The following is a 19,867-nucleotide window of genomic DNA, read 5'->3' on the forward strand; positions in this document are numbered from 1 at the left end:
GAGTAATAAGATCTTTAGTAACTTATGGTGGTGAAATCTTGGTTTTTAGGAAATCAGATACGACGACTTATTAACATCGCAAAGAAATATATTTAAAAAAATTTTTGGACTGATTCAAATAAACAACTCTCAGTGGTAAATTAAAAACAAAATTGAATGTGACCATTTCTTCAATTTTGAGAACAAATTCTACAACTATCAAATAAGAACACTGAAACCAGACATAAATAATAAGAGATGATGATAATAATAACTTTATTAGATCTTCTATATTCTACATTTAGATCCAACAGAAGAACTGCTCTGAGATGTTTTTTTCGTTCTGGAGTTCAATTTAAACGTCTCTTAGAAGCAAATATTGCTTCAGACATTTGGGAATGTCCAACCATTCGACTCCCTTGGGCAGTTGAAAGCACTCCTTCAGCTGGCGTCTAATGATACACTTGGACAGATGCTGCAATGATCTTGGACACTTCCCCTGACTGTCAGGATCTCTCACCAATTTGCAGTACCAGTCCCAGGCTTTCATGGCTTTCCGAAAGGTCTGTGGTTTCGCCCAGTTAAAGCTTCTGGTGAACTCCTCCATGGTGATGTAGGGGTCCGGAATGGAGCTCCACAGAATTCGAAAAACAAGTTCGTAATAGAAAGGGGGATGACTTATTCCATACCTGTAGTGAAGGTAGAGACAGAAGAGTTGGTATGATCTAAATCTTAATGAAGCATCGATTACCTCCCCAACACAGTATATATCACGTATTTCATCTCTCATTTCTTCATCAATCCTAAAACAAAAAATAATATAATGAGTACTAATTTAAAACAATGCTATTTTTCTTCAGCCTCTTTTCACCCTTTTTTTTAAAAAAAGCTCTTAAAATATGAAGCATGTATACATTTAATGAAAACTTAGATTTTTGCAGATTTCGGTACTATTCCGTTTCGGTGGACCAAAAAAGGAACCTGTTACCACTGTATCTATTACTCAACATTAGACACCTATAATCTCAGCACCAGTTGTACTTAACTACCGGAATTAATTATACTTGAGCAATGGTGGTTCAGGGGATAGAGCTCTCGTCTTCTAATGAGTTGACCGGTGTTCGAACACCAAAGATGGCTGATCGATACGAATTCTGTTTCTGTCTCACACCGACAACAGTGCTGACGTAAAACAGTCACAGTTGTAGACGTATGGGCTAGAATTCTCTTACCATCAGACTAAATGTGGGCGGTCTTCGTGGTTTTATTCCTAATGTTATGCAAATGCGGGTTAGTTTATGAAAAAGTCTTAACTGAATGCGTCAGTTCGTCTCAGTATTTGATCTAAGAGTTCCCTTGCCTTCTGAGTTTGATTCAAAATCACAAGCATTCGGAGTTAGATAGTCTCAAACTCGAAATTGGATCGGCTGTACATCAGTGGGTGTAAAATAAAATTAATTCAACACTGGCATCACTGAAGTCTACTTGAATCACTGAATATATATATATATATATATATGTATATGCATATATATATATGTATATATATATATATATATATATATATATATATATATATATATATATATATATATATATATATATATATATATATATATATATATATATATATATATATATATATATATATATATATATATATATATATATATATATATATATATATATATATATATATATATATATATATATATATATATATATATATATATATATATATATATATATATATATATATATACAGTCGAACCCCGCTATAGTGAACCTGGGATATAGTGGACTCAAATTTCATTTCTTTAAATATCTTTTTCAGTCCTCCATCTTTAAACTTGTAGGTGTTGGGACTGGAAATGAATGCATTCCTATAAAATGTGACATATTACTCTCCTTTATGCTTATCACTTCTAACTATACTGTAATAAATGTCAAACAGATCATTTATCTTATACTCCCCCCTCCCTGACAAGCCTCGCTATATCTCTTTTCCCCAAGCTTGCTCTACAACTAGTTAACTTGGCCACCTGCTGAATTTTTGGAATTTTCTTATCTGTTCAAACCATATTCTTTACAAATCACCCCTTGACAATCAAGAAGGAGAACAATTTAACTCATTCTACAACTGCTCTCTTCATATTCTTACATTATCTATTTGAGACAAGATTTTTATTTCAAAAGCAGTGAAAATAGCAAATTCTCTTAAAGAGAAAAGCGCTTTCGATAGAGGACAAAGTTAAAATTGTAAAGCGTATTGATGATGGAACCAATCAATCGACCCTGTGTAAGGAATTTTCCTTGTCAAAATCTACAGTTTCAAACATTTGAAAAAATCGAAGAGCAATTCTTGCGGCATACGACAAAAACATGGTTTCATCGAAAAAACTGCTTGGAGCTGAAAGAGAAAACGTAGAAGATGCTTTGTTAAGATGGTTCGAAATATTGTTCAAATTGTAAAAATCTTGCATTCTTTGCACATTGTAGATAAGAAAATTGATGAACTCAATTTAAAGTCAAATTGTGTTCAATCAAAAATCACAAATTTTTTTCATAAAAAGGGAAAATAAAACTAATATTTAGCGACGTAATTACTTTTTCCATCAATTTTTACTTTATTATCTGTTAATTAGTTAATAATTTTTTAAATAACTTATGCAAAGTTGCAAAGCCAATTTTCAATCATTCAACTGTCTTATGCAAAAAGTATTCTTCAAAAAATTTGGATATAGTGAACCATCGGTTATAGTGGACACATTACTGAGTCCGCAGACGGTTCACTATAGCGGGGTTCGACTGTATATATATATATATATATGGGTGATTTTTTTTAAACATGACAATTCGGAATTTCTTTAAATTTAAAATCTTCAAAATAACCTAACTTTTTTTTTTGTATACTTCTTTAGTTACACTTATTAATATCTTACAGACACCAGTGTAGTTTATTGATATTTAATCAGGAAAAAAAAAATAGAAATTCAAATCTTAAATGCCAGGAAAATGACATATTAGCTTATAAGTTTAAAAAACAGTCATTTTAAGTTAATAGTAAGTAACTCAACTTAAGCTTTATGTTAGATGGACCATAAATTGCTTAAATTAATTCTTTTTATCCACTGTAAAAAGAAACAAAAAAAATTTTGTTGTTGATATGTACAGAATAAAATTGTGTATAATAACTAATCATTAAATAAATAATAACTTTGATTACATCCAAGAATATTACGATCATACTCATACATAAACTTAGTATTAGGTTAATATTTACTTTCCCTCCTTACAGTATTAGCAGTTTAAAAAAAAAAAAAATTCTGGTAACACTTCAATGTCCTGGCATTCATAAGTCAGGAAAATGACAGCCAGGATAATGACAAATTCACAATTTTATACCATATAACTTTACATAAATTTTGTATTTTGGCCTAAGACGTTTATATTCTGCAGAAAACAACAGGATTTCTTAAAATAACTCAGACAAATCTATGTAGTTTATGTTATTAATGATTTCAAGAAGCCCGGAAAATGACAACACTAAAACCTACTCACCTTGAAGAATTTTTTGAAATAGAGTTTGAACCAGAATTTCCATAATAGTTACCATAATAATTAGACTAAATTATTAGACACACTATAGTTTTTTAATAATTGCGTTTGTTGCACAAGTTTAAATGCAATACTTTTATATTTAAAAATACTTGTAATGTGTTTTTATTCAAGAGACTTTTTATATACTTCCTATTTGTATTTGTTCCTAACGCATTGCATTGCAATGTTAAACAATCGATGCATGAACGTAAGCAAGTGCAAACTGGCTAAAAGCTGAGTAAAAACAATAAAGCTGTATTGTATCACCTGATAATTAAGATTTTACAGCTTATAGTGCATCTAATAATTTGGCCAGGTAGTGTCCTCCTAAGTCATCCATAGGTATTGTTTAATTTTCCATGCTTACGACTGCTGATTCTCGCGTTGTTTATTTTATTTTCAGTCTTAAAAAACTTTATTTAATCTTTCTTCAATAACTTAGAGTCAAAGGAAATTTGGTTTAGATCCTTATCTATGTTCACCGTTAATTTTAAATCTAAGTTAAAGAAACTTTAAAGAAAGTTCTAACAAAGAGATTTATACATTAGAACAGAAAACACATATCAGGATTTCAACCTATATATGAAAATAATGATGGTGCCGAAGTGTTTATTTTACTCTGGCAAAATTTTTACAAGTCGGGAAATCACATAGTAAGATACACATTTCCAACAAAAATTTCCACATTTATTATTATTTTGGATATTACCTTACACCAACATTATTATCTATTACTATTTGTATTACTATAGTTACTATTTGTAACCTAACAATATTAAGAACTTAGCAATCACACACAACGATATAAGAGCGCGACATTTTTTTTTTTCAATACATCAGCCTGTTTGGCAAGTGGAAACATTATAAGCGGAAATACAATTGTAAACTCACAAAATTTGCTGAAGCAATATACCCTCAATATTAAATGTTATGATTACGAAAAAATATTCATGTTTATTAATAGATTTGAATAATAAAATATTGGAAGTAAAATTTCACAAGATCTATTTACCAATCGAATTTGACTCAAAAAAAGCATCTAGTGTAAAGAAATGAATGTGGGAAATCGCAAGTGGGGGGTCACAAGCGTAAGCAATCAGAATTCTTTCTGGCACATATATTTCAAGTGAATAATTTCAACTTTCTTAGAAAAAAACTATTTAGTGATAGGAAACAACATTTATTGCAAAGCAATCATCGGGATTGGTGATTGGCAGCGAGCAGGAGGCATAACTATTGGTATAATGAAGCAAATTGTTATTAACAAAACAAATAACTATTAGGATTTGTATATAGGAGGGCTCCTGTAGGCTTCAGAAAAAGAATTGTATAAACTTGAGAAAAGTTAACTCAGTTAAACTTTCATAACCCTAACCTTTTTATTAGAGGCAGTGGTGGAAAATATAGTTGTTCCAATACAAAGGAAATAGCAGTCCTATAATTTTGTCTGGAAAGCAGTGAAAAATTTCGGCTTTTGATCAATTTTTTTTTTGTTTGTTTTTTTTTTGCGGTTTTTGCTACTTAAAAGAAGAACTTATTTTTTTAAAAGAAAAGAACTTACTTTTATTTTGAACTTTTATTTGCAAGTGTTATGCAACGGATTGCCTGTAAAGTTTGTATAATTCTTCGAAAAATAAAAATGATTGCATGTAATTATTTATAATTTCTTATTGGTACTTAATTTTCTTTTTTGGATTAAAATGTATAGAAATATATGCATTATTTTAAATTACACAATTCGAAAAACAAAATATAAAATTTGAAAGAAATTAATCAAATAGTTCTTGAGAACTGAAAATTAACTTTTCGATAATATCCGACGTGAAAAAGTGTAGTTATATTTATGAATCCCAAGCGTCTGACCACTCTGTTGTTTAAACTATAGGGACCCTTTTTTGTAATTAACCTCCAATATTTTGAGGGAAAAGAAGCTTAGTTTGTCAGAAAAAGTGTAAGTTTATTTAGTGGAAGTGCATTTTTTGTTGTTCTAATTTCTTACTATCTATCTATCTATATATATATAAATTAATATATAAAATTTAATTGGAAGCTTACGAAAAAGAACTTTTTTATTGAAGGAGTAAGACCCCTGTCTCTTTAAAAATTACTAATAATAGAGTTAAACTATCATCTTGTGATATAGTAATAAAAAAAACACTTCTTCAAGTATTTTATTTGAATTTTTCGTATAAATCAATGGATCAACTTTTAAATAAACTGTTAATTGTTATATTAGAAATCTTAGTAGATATATTATAAATATATAGTTATATATATTAGTATTTTAAAGAACAATCTATGTAACTAATCATTAAATCAAAAGTTATCAAGAATCAAAGTAAATAAAAGTACTAAATTGCAATAAAAATAAGTTACTAATTCATAATGCTAAAGAAAACTTACATTAACTGTTGGTCTGCAGCCCCAAGTAAATATGATCCACACAAGCGACTGTTATATTCGTTCAATCCACCAAAGTCAGTAATCAGTATGTAAATTCTGGGATTGCGTATCAAAGAATTGTGAGATAGATCAGCATTCATGTGCGGCTTATTTTTGAATAACTGTAGAAAGTCCAATTTCATTCCATTCGCAAGTTCAAGAAGTTCTTTAAGCTTATCGGGGTAGTCCAAAACTATACTTTCCTCATAAATATCATAAAGAAAAAATTCATCTAAAGGTTTATCATTCGGTGTTACTTTCAAATAAGCAATTTTCAAGAATTCGGATTCTTCTGGTGTGAAACATTCCATATTTTACCACTTCCAACTCGGAATGTACGTCTTAACGAGACAGAAGGACACGAACTTTAAATAAATTTTAGAGTTAGTGTATAAGAAGTAACCTGTGAGGACCTGATTTAACTCGATTCACGTCACGCCTTTATCGTACTCCTGGATTTTATCTCTCGTATAGGCTATAGAATGGCTTATCTATGAATGGCTGTGTGTGGTCTTACTTGACGATTCTGAGAATGGCCAGACGATTCATGGTGGGCCTATTAACCTTATAATTCCTACAGTATTGTAGAAAATGTGGCCTTTCATTAGGAGACTTTTCAGAATGGCGTTTTTTAACCCATAATGAAGAGACAGGAAGGGGGAAAGTCGTCCCCTTTAACTCCATTCAAAATAATTAAGGAGCAACAGGTGTTAACAAAATTGCATGTTTCCCAAGAAGGGAAGTTAAGAACTTTTGGTGACTAATAAACGAATTTTACTGTTTATTATATTTTTTTCCCCCTGCTTTTTAATGATATTGAAAAATTTAAGACTCTCATAAATTCTAATATTTCAATTTACCTTTAATAATGAAAAAAAAATATTTCTTAAGTCCTAGTTTTGAAATGTTGTATTAGTAAATATTTTCTTTACAGCGATCCCTCGTTTTTCGCTGTTAATGGGAACCAGAACCTTCTGAAAGCTGAAAAACCGCGAAGTAGGATTTGCCAATAGGAATTTTCGTGTATGCACGAAAGTTTTAAATATGTAAACAGTATTTACACACTTAAGACAAAAATTACAACAGTATAAATAATTACTTAAACATGTCTGTACTAATTAATAAGATTAATTACAAAATCGAGTGTAGAGTGCTTTAAAGACACCCCTTGATCCATCGGCTGAATAAGAGGTGTAGTGTTCGTGGGCAGAAACTCTACCTGCACACCATTATATTGCAGGTCTGTTGCATGGCCTCCTGCACAGTGCATCAGGAGAAGGACCTTAAGGGGGATGGCCCTCTTCAGCCAGATACAGCTGGAGTGAATGAAGCAGTGGAGGAATCATTCAAGGGTGAGAGGTTTCGTCATCCAGCCCTTGGAGTTATGCATCCAGAACACGAGCAACAGAATTGTATTTTTGTTTTTGAATGCCCGTGGATTTTTGACTTTATAAATAAGGCCTGCCTTAATCATAAAACCTGCAGCATTGCCAGCTGTGATGACAGTCACACGGTCTTTGTGAGCCTTGAAGCCTGGCCTTTATGAGAGCCCGTAGTATATGTACTCTGAGTCAACTCATCTCTTTGTTTGACATGCTGGGATCCTTCTCTCTCGCGCATCAACATGAAACAACGCTTCTTTACGCAATGTCGCTGCCGACATGGTTGTATTTTTTCATTTTTAGTTTTTGATGAATATTTTGGAAAAACCCGCGGAGCACTGAAGCCGCAAAACATGAAGCGTGAAGTGGCGAGGGAACACTGTATTATTTTCTTAATTTTTGTTCCGCATTACATTCATTTTTTCAGTCCGTCATTGAATTATCACTTCTCCTTTTGTGTAAGGGGCTTAACATGAACTAATGAGTGAATGGACCTTTCTTGATATAATGTTTTAGATCGAAAACTAAAGAGTCAATTTGAAAAAAAAAAATTTTTTTTAAAGTGAAAATTTACATTTGTAGCAGAATATAAATTCTAATGGGAAGGAAATAATTCTTGTGATTGATTTTTGAATAATTTTTTCTCGAAAAGTATTTGTTTCTTTTAAGGGGGTAACCCTGGGTTAAGTACTTACTAGGGAGCCTTACATTATTCACTGGCTGATTTTTTATATGTACACACAACTACTCGAACAGTTATCTTTTATAATAATTGAAAGTTCTAAGGAATAATACTAAGTATTAATTTTTAATTATTCAATAAGAAGAATATCATAAATATATCTTTCAAAGAAGACAAATAGAATACGGTATACCTTCTGTGCTGTTACATAAAAATTTAGAAATAAAAGTCTTAAACTATTTATTTATCAATGAAAAAAATTAGATAAGCGATTGAATAAATTAATAATTATAATTTAATGAGTAAAAGGAGTGCTGTTTCAACTCTAATAAAAATTATCTACTTCAATATCGATTGAGCTTACAAAAATTTATTAAAAATATTAACCTTAAAAACCATTACTTGCAATTTAAATTCAATAAATTAAGATTAGCTTCAAAGAATTAGTAAGGCACACATTTTTTCATGCTACACGTGCCAAATACTAAAAAGCTTTATTTTAAACAAAATTGTTAAAGAATTAAATTTAAACGCCTCACAAGATATATAAATTATGAAATCGTTTTATAAATTATGAAAATATGCTTTCCTCTAGATATGCACATTTTTTCTATTCTCTTGTTAATTTTTCATTTTGATTATATCACAATATTTTCAGAACTATTTAAGAGAATCATAAAATATTAGCACGCATTTAAAAAATAAAAAAAATATTTGTTTAAAAGTAATTTTTTATAATTATTAAATTTAATTATAATTGAACCATTTTTGGCTTGTAAGGAAAACGAATTTTAAAATTTTTTTCATTCCTTTTTCAAATTCATTTTTAAAAATTGCAGAAAAATACTAAATTGCCAATACCGTTAAAAGTTTTACTTTATTCGCATTGAACTTTTTCATAAGTTGTGAGAAAATGTTATTATTTAAGCAGATACGCTGTTTAAAAATATTGTTATAAAACCCTAATTAGCTTACTAAGTATTTTAATGAAGCTATGCACTAGGTATTTTTCATGTTATAACTGAAATTAACTTTTTATGGACTTCGTTTTAAAGGAAGGTATATCAGTAATTCAGTATTTTTTTGTGTTCTGAAAGTATTAATACAAAAAAGTCACTAAAATTGAATTGAAATAGAAAAAATGCCAACGGTGCAAAAAAATTTATTTCTCAGGTAAAAATCTGCTTCGTATTCTGATTTGTAATTTAATACCTTTGTTATGCACTTTAAAAGAATCTTACAGTAATACTTAATGTTGCTTCAAACATAAAAGAGTCCTATATACAATTTTGAGAAAGTTGCTGCTAGCCATTTGACTGGTGTTTTTAATAGAGGCCCCCTACCTCATGTAAGTTGGAAACCTCTGAACTGTAATATCGACACATGCTTGATTATTTTTTCTTTTCTTCTTTAAACTTTTGTTATATTTTAGGAATAAATATCATTAAGATTAATATTAAAAAATTTCTAAAATCACATTATTTTTAAAAAAATATTGTTAAAAATTTCATTAAGAAAATACTTGACTAAAAAAACTTTTCAGTTATTTCTTAAACTGTTGTTTGACATTTGAAAAATACATATTGTTAGTAAAATGATAAATTAAAAATTTATGAAGGAAAAAAACAAAACTTTTGCATAATTTTTTCTCTCTGTAGTGAAATTCTTTTTTAAATATTGGCTAAGTATTTCTAAAGGTATTTTGTTGTATTCATTAGCTATTATTATACTTGCGTTTATTGATTTTATTCAAATAATATTGTATTATTAATTTAGATTATCCTTATCTGATGCGATTAACTCCAATTAAAAAAGTCTTTTGCAAATTTATGCAACAAATGAAAAAAAAAGTTTTTCCGAGTGACATTCTCATAATTCATTTTACATGCACAATGGTAAATAATAAGGTTTTAAAAAAGAAAGAAAAAACATCGTAAAATATAAAAACAATTTAGTAACTAAAAATTCGCTTAATTACAAATTTTTGCATCTGGAAACACTAAAACCGCGAATTTTTTATTTTAAAAAATCCTCAGTAACCCTTATGGCTAGAGCGACAACACTGAAATTGTATAACTAAAAATTCTAAAATTAAATCCTCTAATGACAAATAAAGTGCAACTACTTTGCACCCTTGTCTTCTGAGTTGGGTTCAATGTAAGAGAGTAACAAAACACGAAAATTTTGCTACAAATCTATTTCAATAAAGCACAACGATTGAAACTACAACTTTCTAGAAAGAAATTATTAAATTTAAATAAAAAAAGAAAAAGAAACGTATTGTACTGCTTGTGTTTGCAAATTATAATTTATTGTAAAAGATGATATAAAAGAGAAGAAAAGATTGTTTTTTAAAATGTATAAATCTGCAACAGTGAAAAAAAAGTCTAGACAATCAGGAAAGAAAAAAAAGGAAAAAGGTTTTTTTTATTGCTATACAAATTTTTTTTCATTTGAGTTCAAGATTACGTAAACTAACGAGCCTTTAAAAAATGCTGTTACTTAAATTAACAGCTACTTAACAAAACAAAAGTTTAAAGTTTATTTCATGCATTTTACCTTTTTATTGAAACTTATTTATTACACATAATTTAGATACTTATTGTAACTTTAAAATTAAAAGTTTTTGTGATAAGTTAAGCATTTTATCAATTGCAAATATGAAATAAGTAATTATAAATAATAGAAATGGTCCTAAATATAATAAAATGCTTATAAACAGCAAAATAGTAATCATACACAGTAAGTTATAACAAATAAAATATTATTTCATTATTAAATCGTAAGTTACAACGGTTTATAATTTTCAGAAATTAAGCAACCCTTATTAATTTTGTTAAAGCTAAAAGCACTATAATACGAACAAGGGCTTAGGGCGCTTGATCCAGAAATACTACACTACAAGAGCTGTACAACCTACGGCCCACGGTAGCCCCTGAGCACAGTAAAAAAAAAACTATTATAATTTGTTTTGGGAGGGAAATCAGAAATTTTGAGTTACGCATCTAAGTTTCTAAACGCGCCAAATTTAAATCAATGTAGTTTTCTGATCGCTTTTTTCGGAGGTTATCACTCCGAATTTCCAAAGTTTTAAAACCTATTTTATGATTTAACGTTCGTAAAATTTCTTATAATTCACTAAATATCAATGTCCTAAGGTTAAAAATACATTGAACTTAATCTAAACTGAATGTTGAATCTTATTTTGAGTTATGCGTTTGTTTTATCTTAAATCATTTCAGACACCATACGATCTCCTTAATTAAAATATTTAATTTGTAGTAATGTCAATTTTATACTTTCAATCAAGAACATTATAGAATATATATTTTAAAATATACTCTAGTGGTACGCGATGTGATAAAAAAATTATCCCTTTTTTCCATCTTTATGTTTTTTGATTTATTTATCTATATTACTAAAAAAAAAATTTTTTTTAAGAACATATTACTTTGGTTATCTTTAATTTTTAGTGTTAATGTGTAAAATAATTTCATTTAATTAAACTACTAAGTTAATTGATAAAACGAAGAAGAAAAAGAAAATAATTAGGATAAAAAATTAATTTAATTTAATACAAATATATCACTAAGTTAATTAACGAAAAGTACTGCGTCTAAAACACGTTTACATTAAAACTATCAGAATTGCGGTCAACATATCTAAATACCTGGGCACACATCCCATCATTCAATAAGACTGTGCATCTTACCATAGGAATTTCAATAAAAATATTTTCATATTTCATAAGATATTTATATATTAATATAATATGTCAGTATTATATTTACTTTATACGCAAAAATTACCCTTAACTAAACTTTGAATATCTTTGTTGTAAGATAGTGAGTTACTTCCGTGTATTATTGAGATAAATCAAATTTCAATGTTATTACTCAGTCAGTTGTTTTACATTATTTCAATTTAGTACCTTTTCGAATTCACGTTTTCATCGCGACTAGTAATTCATATCAAAGTAATTTAAATTAAAATAAATTAGCATAAAATGAATGGTTATAAATTCCTAAATATCTCTTCATAGTGTTCTTGTCTCATATTATAAATGTAAGTTTTTTTTGTTAAGTCTAAGGTAGGGCGCATTTATCATTTTTGTGAGGGGACGCAGATAAATCAATGTACGCCACTGCCTATAAATGCCAGCCAACTTTCACTCTTCCCAAGAATGGATTTCTAAAGTGGTTAAAAACAGTTACCGACAATCTTACTCAAAAATACATTTATATCTTGATTAGGTTGACGTTTTCTATCGCAATAACTATCATGTTCTTATATATTTATAGTAATTATTTATATACAGTAGTGGTCAAACTCATTTGCAATTATTATAATAACTTAAAAGGTTTATTGGAATAACATTAGTATTGCTACTGCTTTAAATATGAGAACAAAACATTTCCGGCTTAACCTGATGTGCTGGCAGCTACATATATATATATATAAAAGCAAATATTTCATTTAATTTAGGAATATGACTTTATGAATATTTCATGTTAAAAAAATTATTTTAACAAAGGGAGAGACAAAAAAAAAGAAAATCTTTCTCAATAATATTCAAAATTTTTAAAAAAAATGCCTGTTTTACTTACTGTGTTTATAATACGTACTTTATTTACAAAATATCTGTAAAGATTGTTTTTTTTTTATTTTACTTGTAATTTGCTTTTAATCCTACTTTTTAATAAATACGGCGAGATTTTCTTTATATTGTTTCCTAAAACAGACGAAAAACAGGTACTTAATTTTTAATTGCCATAAAATATCTATAATAAAAGAAATCTATGTCTCTTAAAATATTTACCGAATGCAATATAAAGAAGAAAAGTGTTTTAAATTTTTTTTTTCTTCTGAGAATCGTGAATAAACTACTTTCGTGTCAGAATACAAATTGATTGAGATCAAATTTAAAAGAAAAAAAAAACTGAAAAATAAAAAAGGGTCAAATTTATGTTCTAAGTTTATATGACCAAACATCGTAAAAAAATTTAAAGTATTAAAGTTTAACGAAGAACCAAAAATATTTTTGCAGAAAATTGAAATGCATATTCACGAATATTAAAATATAAATTCACGAAAGAATCAAAAACTCTCTTTGGAGCCATATCAAGAGCAAAAGAAAAATATATTTTATTACTTTTTTTTCTTCTTTTTTTTTGAATATTTTATATTAAAAACATTTGTATTGGCAAAAAAAAAAAAGAAACAACAACTTTTCTTAATAATATTTAAAATTAATGAATAAATTAATAGATAAATCTGCACAATAGAAAAGAAAAAGCAGATTTTTATTATGAATCTGTTTATAATCCTATTTCAATTTTTAATAAACTTTTATTTTTATATGCTCTTTATTTATGCTAATTTTTTAAACCTTACAGGAAGATACTTTCCCTAAAATTAGCTTGTAATATCGTATCATTAATCCCGATAAAGTAGACATCACATTTCAAATTATCAAAACTTTTATTTAAAATACCAGCAGAAATGTGAACGATAGCTCATCTAACTTAGCAACCCCTTAAGAGCATCTAAAATCTGGGACAGGAATGACGGTGCCAGTATTAAAACTGTAATTAATCCTCCAGCAGGAGGTAATGTGAGTGGTGGAATCTTGGGGCAGGTTTATTTACTAGTAATTTGAAGGGGGGAGGGTAGAGCTGACCATTCATTTCATATCTTGATGGCAATAGATTTTTTCCGAGAATCGAACACACTGTCAATGTCACACTAAAGTTATATTTCCATTCATGTGGTTCAAATAATAATAAACGACTTTCTTAAAACTTGAAATACGGGTATCCAGTCACCTGGTGGTTTCTTCAAAGAAGTAACAATTTGTAGCAATTGTAAAAGTAGTTCCAAATCGAAATTTCGAAGCGTGTTTAACATTTCTTTTCCTTTGGAATTTTATTTATATAATGGCTACCACAAGTGTGGACTATCGCGATTTCTTACTTGTTTTCAAAGCTTTCCATCTGAAAAAGAATGCCCCAAATGGAATAATTTGCAATTGCGAGCTCGAAAAAGAGGATACTGTTTTTTCTAAAGATGAGGAGAGATATATTGAAGAAAATATTGGTGGGTTGAGATTATTTTCCAGTGATTCTTTTCGAATAGAAACCATAATGGTACCAACATGTGATAATGATATTTCATCAACTAAAATTTTGAAAAAAATTTTTCGTGGTGTTAGGTCACCTTACAAGAGCTTAATGTGGTGTGGCCGCCTTCTGATTGAATTCCACGCAGAAAACCAATGCAGTCGGTATTTATCGTCTGCTCTGAAGTTTTATATAAAAGCGATTGAAATCTACAAAGAGGCTCGTTATCTTTTACATATCCGTCCTTTTCATGTGATAATGAAAAAACTTTTAAGGCTTTCATCTAAATTTCGCGTTCACCAGAGTGTATTTCTCGAACTTTTGAGATTGCTTAGAACAGATCGATATTATTACCTGTCTGATTTTCTGACTGACGATGAGGTTTGTGTGTTAGAAGATATATTTAGAGCAGCAAACGAACTTAAACTACATATATTGTTACTATGGAAAAAAGTAGACAGGAGATCTTACCATTTATTTAATTGTTTTATATATAGAAAAGTTGAATTTCTTATTCCATTAATCAAATTTGGAAAGTCAGAGTGCATATCAATAGAGAGTGGTGAATATTGGGTGTCAGCATTGTACAAGTAAGTATTATTATTTTTCTATTTAATTATTCATTGTTTGTTAAACTATTCTTCTTCATCTCAAATTGTTGAAAGTATGTAATTGTGAAATATTCTATAGATAATTTTTAGTACCATTTACCATTTTTTTTTGTATCAAGTGCAAAAACCCTACAAATTGCCCAAAAATCTGGGAAACTGCTTAATTTACAGTTATCCACGTAATAACCGAATATCAGCATAATAGTATAATAAATATAATATAATAGTATAATATAATATAATAGTAGTATAATAAATATAATAATAGTAATAAATAATAATAATAGTAGATTTACTAATAAATAATTGATAATAGGTAACGAAATTTTAATTTGATTAACAAAGCAGCAGCCTTAATCAGAGGCGCAGATGTTTATTGAAAGCAGTGGGCCGCAAGTCTTTAATCTCCATTCACGTTGAAGAAGCTTTAGAAACACCAAAAGGTGTTTTGTGGAACCCGGGTGTTCTGTGAAAAGGTCACAAGGGTTCCGTGAGTTAGGCACTTTTTTTTTTTTTTTGACATATTTATTGAGCTAGTAAGTTTTATTATTCTTCTATTTATTTATTCTCTGTTTGTTAAACTATTATTCTTCATCTCAAACTGTTAAGAATATGAAATTGTGAAATATTCTAACGATAATTTTTAGTACCATTTACTTTTTTTTATATATCAACTACAAATTGCCCCAAAATGTAGAAAACTGCTTAATTTATAGTTATCCACTCCCACGTAATCACCAAATATCTGCTTAATTGTTTTTTATTTTTCCGCAAAATGTCTTTATTCACCAGACACACTTTTTTTTTTTTTTTAATTACAGTATGTATTTAAAATATTGTAATTATAAAGTAAAAAAAAACAAAGAAAGTATTTTTATTTTCTAAAAATTTTTACGCTTTATTTGTTTTGCAAGTTATCAGCATAATATCTATCAATTATTACTATTCATGTGAAGTAAAATTTATTTTTAATTATACTGGAGTGAAACAACTCACATTAAACCGGTTTGACTCACATTAAAAATCCACTTGCTTACAGGGTGTGAAGAAAAAAAAAACGGACAAATAATTTTTAAGAGAACTTTATTGAAATATAAATAATCACAAATAATAATAATAGTAGATTTACTAATACATAAATTTAATTGACAATAAATGGCAAAATTTAAATTAGATTAGCAAAGCGGCAGCCTTAGGCAGAAGCGCAAATGTTTACTGTAAACAATGGGCCGCAAGTCACCATAAAGGTGTTTCGTGGAACCATGGTGTTCTGTGGAAAGTTCACGGCGGTTAGGCACTTTTTTAAAAAAACTAGAAATAATTTTTAAAACGTATAATAGGTTTTCTTTCAACCAATAATTAATTTATTTTATTGATTTGGTTATTATTATGAAATCATTTAAATTAAACAATTCCCCAATAAAAAAAAGAAAAAAAGAAATGGAAAATTTTAAAACGTATCATTAAGTTTTTTTCTGATAACAATGTACTGAATAAATTACTAAAAATATTTGCATTTATATCAGCAATTCTCAGCGAACTTTAAAATAAAGTTACACATTTAAGGATTACTAATTATTTTTTCTCTGGCAACTGTGACATTTTATAATATTTCTTTTTGGTTAATTTATTCAATTTGATTTATGCATGCGACAAGAAGTAATAGACTAAAGGTTGCTGCAGAAGAACGGACAAATAATTTTTAAGAGAACTTTATTAAAATATAAATAATCAAAAATAATAATAGTAGATTTACTAATAAATAAATTTAATTGACAATAAATCGCAACCTTTAAATTTGATTATCAAAGCGGCAGTCTTAAGCAGAGGCGCAAATGTTTATTGAAAAGAGTGGGCCTCAAGCCTGCATAAAGGTGTTTCGTGGAACCCTAGTGTTTTGTGGAAAGTTCACAGGGGTAAGGCGCTGTTTTTTTTTAAACTAAAAATAATTTTTAAAACCTGTATTAAGTTTGCAGTCAACCAATAATTAATTAATTTTATTAATTTGGTCATTATTCTTAAATCATTTAAATTAAATAATTCCTCAAAAAAAAAAAAATACAAAATTTTAAAATTTATCATTATGTGTTTTTCTATTAACAATATACTGAATAAATAACTAAAAAGATATGCATTTATATCAGCAATTCTCATCGAACTTTAAAGTTTAAAATAAAGTTACCATATTTAAGAATTACTAATTATTTTTCTCTGATAACTTTGACATTTTAAAATATATCTTCTTCAAATACCGTAATTTGGTTAATTTATTCAATTTGATTTATGCATGCGACAAGAAGTAATATACTATAAGAGTTGCTGCAGACTTTCAAATTCGGCTGCCTAGCATAAAGTCTAACTTTAAGACTGGTATAGATGAAAGAATGAAAAAAAAATTTATTACTATTTCACAAAATCACATATCCTAATTATCTTTCTTTAAAAATCCGTGTTCCACCAAGGGAAGTTTAATCATTTAGGGGGGAAAAAATTAAAAGCTGCTGCTCTAGAGAATTTAGTAAAATTTATAACAAAAAAAGAAAAAGGAGCACTTTTAGAACTGCTGGTCGGATTTTCCTTCTATAAAATGATTTGATAATTAAAAGTTTTTAGAAATATGTATAACAGTTTTTAAAATAGGTTTTATAATTTTAACCGTGACGGAATATACTTTTTTGGACTATAGAAAACGCTCTTTTTTTTTTTTTCTTTTTTTTTTGAAATTTACTTTTTTTTCCCAACATATCGGACCCTAATATGACCAGATTCACGTCTTATCTTTTAAATTATTTGATAAAATACAATAATTCCTTCACAAAAAAGCCCTTGGCCCAGAGTCAAATATGTAATATAGAGCTGCGATGGCTATGGGGATTCTCAGTACAATAGCTTGTATAACAATTTTTTCTTAAAACCTTAATCGACAAGATTGGGTTTATCTCTTATCACTGGACTTTTTTTCTGTAATTTTTCTAAGGATTCACACTCCTAAATGTCCAATCAATTTTACATGTTTAATTTGAGGCTTTACAGGAATGTTAAAAATTCTGTTAAATAAAAATGAAAAAAATTCTAATTGTAAGAAATTTTAGCTCTAATCGAAACATATAGAGAAATTCGCGGATTTTAGAAGAAAAAAGAACATCTTTTTTTTTTCCTTGGTTGAAATTTTCATTAATTTGGGTAAAAATTATTTTAAAACTTGTGAAAACTGCGTCACTTGTGGAAAAGAGACCAAGGAGTCTTCTTTGAATATATCAGGATAATTTTTAATTTCTTGTTACATTTTTTATTTCGATTTTTGAAGAAAGATAATTGGATACAAGAGGATTTACAAGTGTATCATAAACATTACTTTTACCAATCCTCCAAATTTGCAGGGAAAAATTAGCAAATAATAAAACCCCTCCACCATTAGATGTTTACACTATATTTCAACGACCTCCCATTCTCCTTTTCAATGCGATTTAAAATTTTAACCACGTTCTGACATAATAAAAGTAACAGACATAAAGTTATATAAAAAATGACTAAACAATAATTATAATAACGAGTTATGACTTTGAAAATGCTTTTATTTGGAACCTAAAGCGGTAATTGTCAAACTAGATAACTTATAAAATGAGACGTAGCATTAATTCTTTTTTCCAAAAAAAAGGCGGAAGAAATTAGTTTTGTTTCAGCTCTCAAATTGTAAGATTAAGGTTGAATTGAGCAAGGAATATTTTATAAAGCAGGCCGGGCAGGCGTTGAAGTTGCGTACGCGTGAACGGAAGTTCAAATCCAACAGACCGATGAATTTCCGTGTATTAAATGATGACTGGTGCGCGCTAAATTCTGTTGGAGTCACAAAGTCCTCCAAGTTAACAAAACAAATCAATACATCTGGGGGTAATCATCCAGGAATTCCCTAGTCTTCTGGATTGGGTTCAAAATTACAAGGTTACGGGGTTGAACATTGGTAGACGTAAACTCAAATTTGCGTCGGCTGTGAAACGACGGTTAGAAATTAAAATACTTTACAGCAAATCAGGATTTATGAATAAATACTACAAGGTATTTTGTTATTAATTATTTTCTTTTCATTAATTATATTTATCTTTGCACTTAAGCTGGAAATAAAATAAAATAATGATAAGCCACACTTTCAAATTGTACTGTTATCAGGTGGAAGTTCTAGAAATTTGTAAAGTATTTATCTAGAAATTATGCTAATGAACTGTTTGATGTGAAAATGTCGATTTTGGGCAACTGTGGCTTATCATTATATTGCACCTACCCTTACATTTTAGTAATTTTAAATTATATTTTTTTCAAGTGTCAGTGTGTCTGTGATATTAACAGTGAACAGTGACTATGAATACAACTCTACAACATTCCGCGCACTGCAAACTCTGCGTTTGTTTTTTATACCAAAGTCTGACGTGGATTCAACTACAGGACCCTACTCACTGAAGTTATTGTGGAATAGTATAACAGAACCATTCCTGCTTCAGGAGGAGTTTAAAAAGAGTTTCACAGTATATGATGAGCGTGGTCTAAGTATCTTAACTGCAGCATGGGATTGGTATGTAAACCATGTGCTAGAAAACGCCATCTCACTCAGAGGACCAAGATCTCTGGCCCATCTTTCAAGGTGTTCCGTTCGTCGGCAACTGGCGGCATGCCTTCAGCTTCCATGTGGTGTCGACCAGCTTGATTTTCCGAAGATTCTAAAAGATTATATTCTTTTGGAACATTGAAAGTTTTTTACCAGTGCACAGTTGAAGAAGCTGTGTAATTTCGATGAATAAATTTAACTATAATAAGCTGCAATTGTTAATTTTACATTGTTTCGACTCAACACCAAAGATAAACTTTTCCAATTTTTCCTCGGAAACAGGGGTAGCATTCCCCCTAAAATTTATAAAATTCCTAAAACTATGTGCAAACCCTAAAATTCCTAAAAATCTGATAAAAGTTTGTTGGTGTTCCTAAAAAATTAGAGTTATAGGCTAAATATAAATAAAAAAGCAGTAATCTAAAATATAAGAATTTAACTACATTAATTAA

At 28.7% G+C, this 19,867-nt stretch overlaps 2 protein-coding genes across 2 annotated transcripts; one reads left to right on the forward strand and one right to left on the reverse strand.

The window, feature by feature from the left end:
* Positions 1–238: 238 nt before the first annotated feature.
* On the reverse strand, positions 239–6,472 carry LOC122272482 (uncharacterized). Its single transcript, XM_087153866.1, has 2 exons — positions 5,983–6,472; positions 239–782 (listed from the first exon to the last, which is right to left on the reverse strand). Exons 1-2 carry the CDS (start codon positions 6,330–6,332, stop codon positions 335–337), a joined length of 798 nt encoding a protein of 265 aa, XP_087009992.1. The 5' UTR covers positions 6,333–6,472; the 3' UTR covers positions 239–334.
* Positions 6,473–13,788: 7,316 nt separating this feature from the next.
* On the forward strand, positions 13,789–19,630 carry LOC107440255 (uncharacterized). The gene is made up of 2 exons (XM_016053132.4): positions 13,789–14,794; positions 19,134–19,630. Exons 1-2 carry the CDS (start codon positions 14,022–14,024, stop codon positions 19,555–19,557), a joined length of 1,197 nt encoding a protein of 398 aa, XP_015908618.3. The 5' UTR covers positions 13,789–14,021; the 3' UTR covers positions 19,558–19,630.
* Positions 19,631–19,867: the final 237 nt, after the last annotated feature.

This window comes from Parasteatoda tepidariorum, chromosome 10 (genome assembly GCF_982258835.1).
Source record: "Parasteatoda tepidariorum strain Cologne lab strain chromosome 10, Ptep-v5.0, whole genome shotgun sequence".
In the NCBI taxonomy this organism is placed as follows: Eukaryota; Metazoa; Arthropoda; class Arachnida; order Araneae; family Theridiidae; genus Parasteatoda; species Parasteatoda tepidariorum.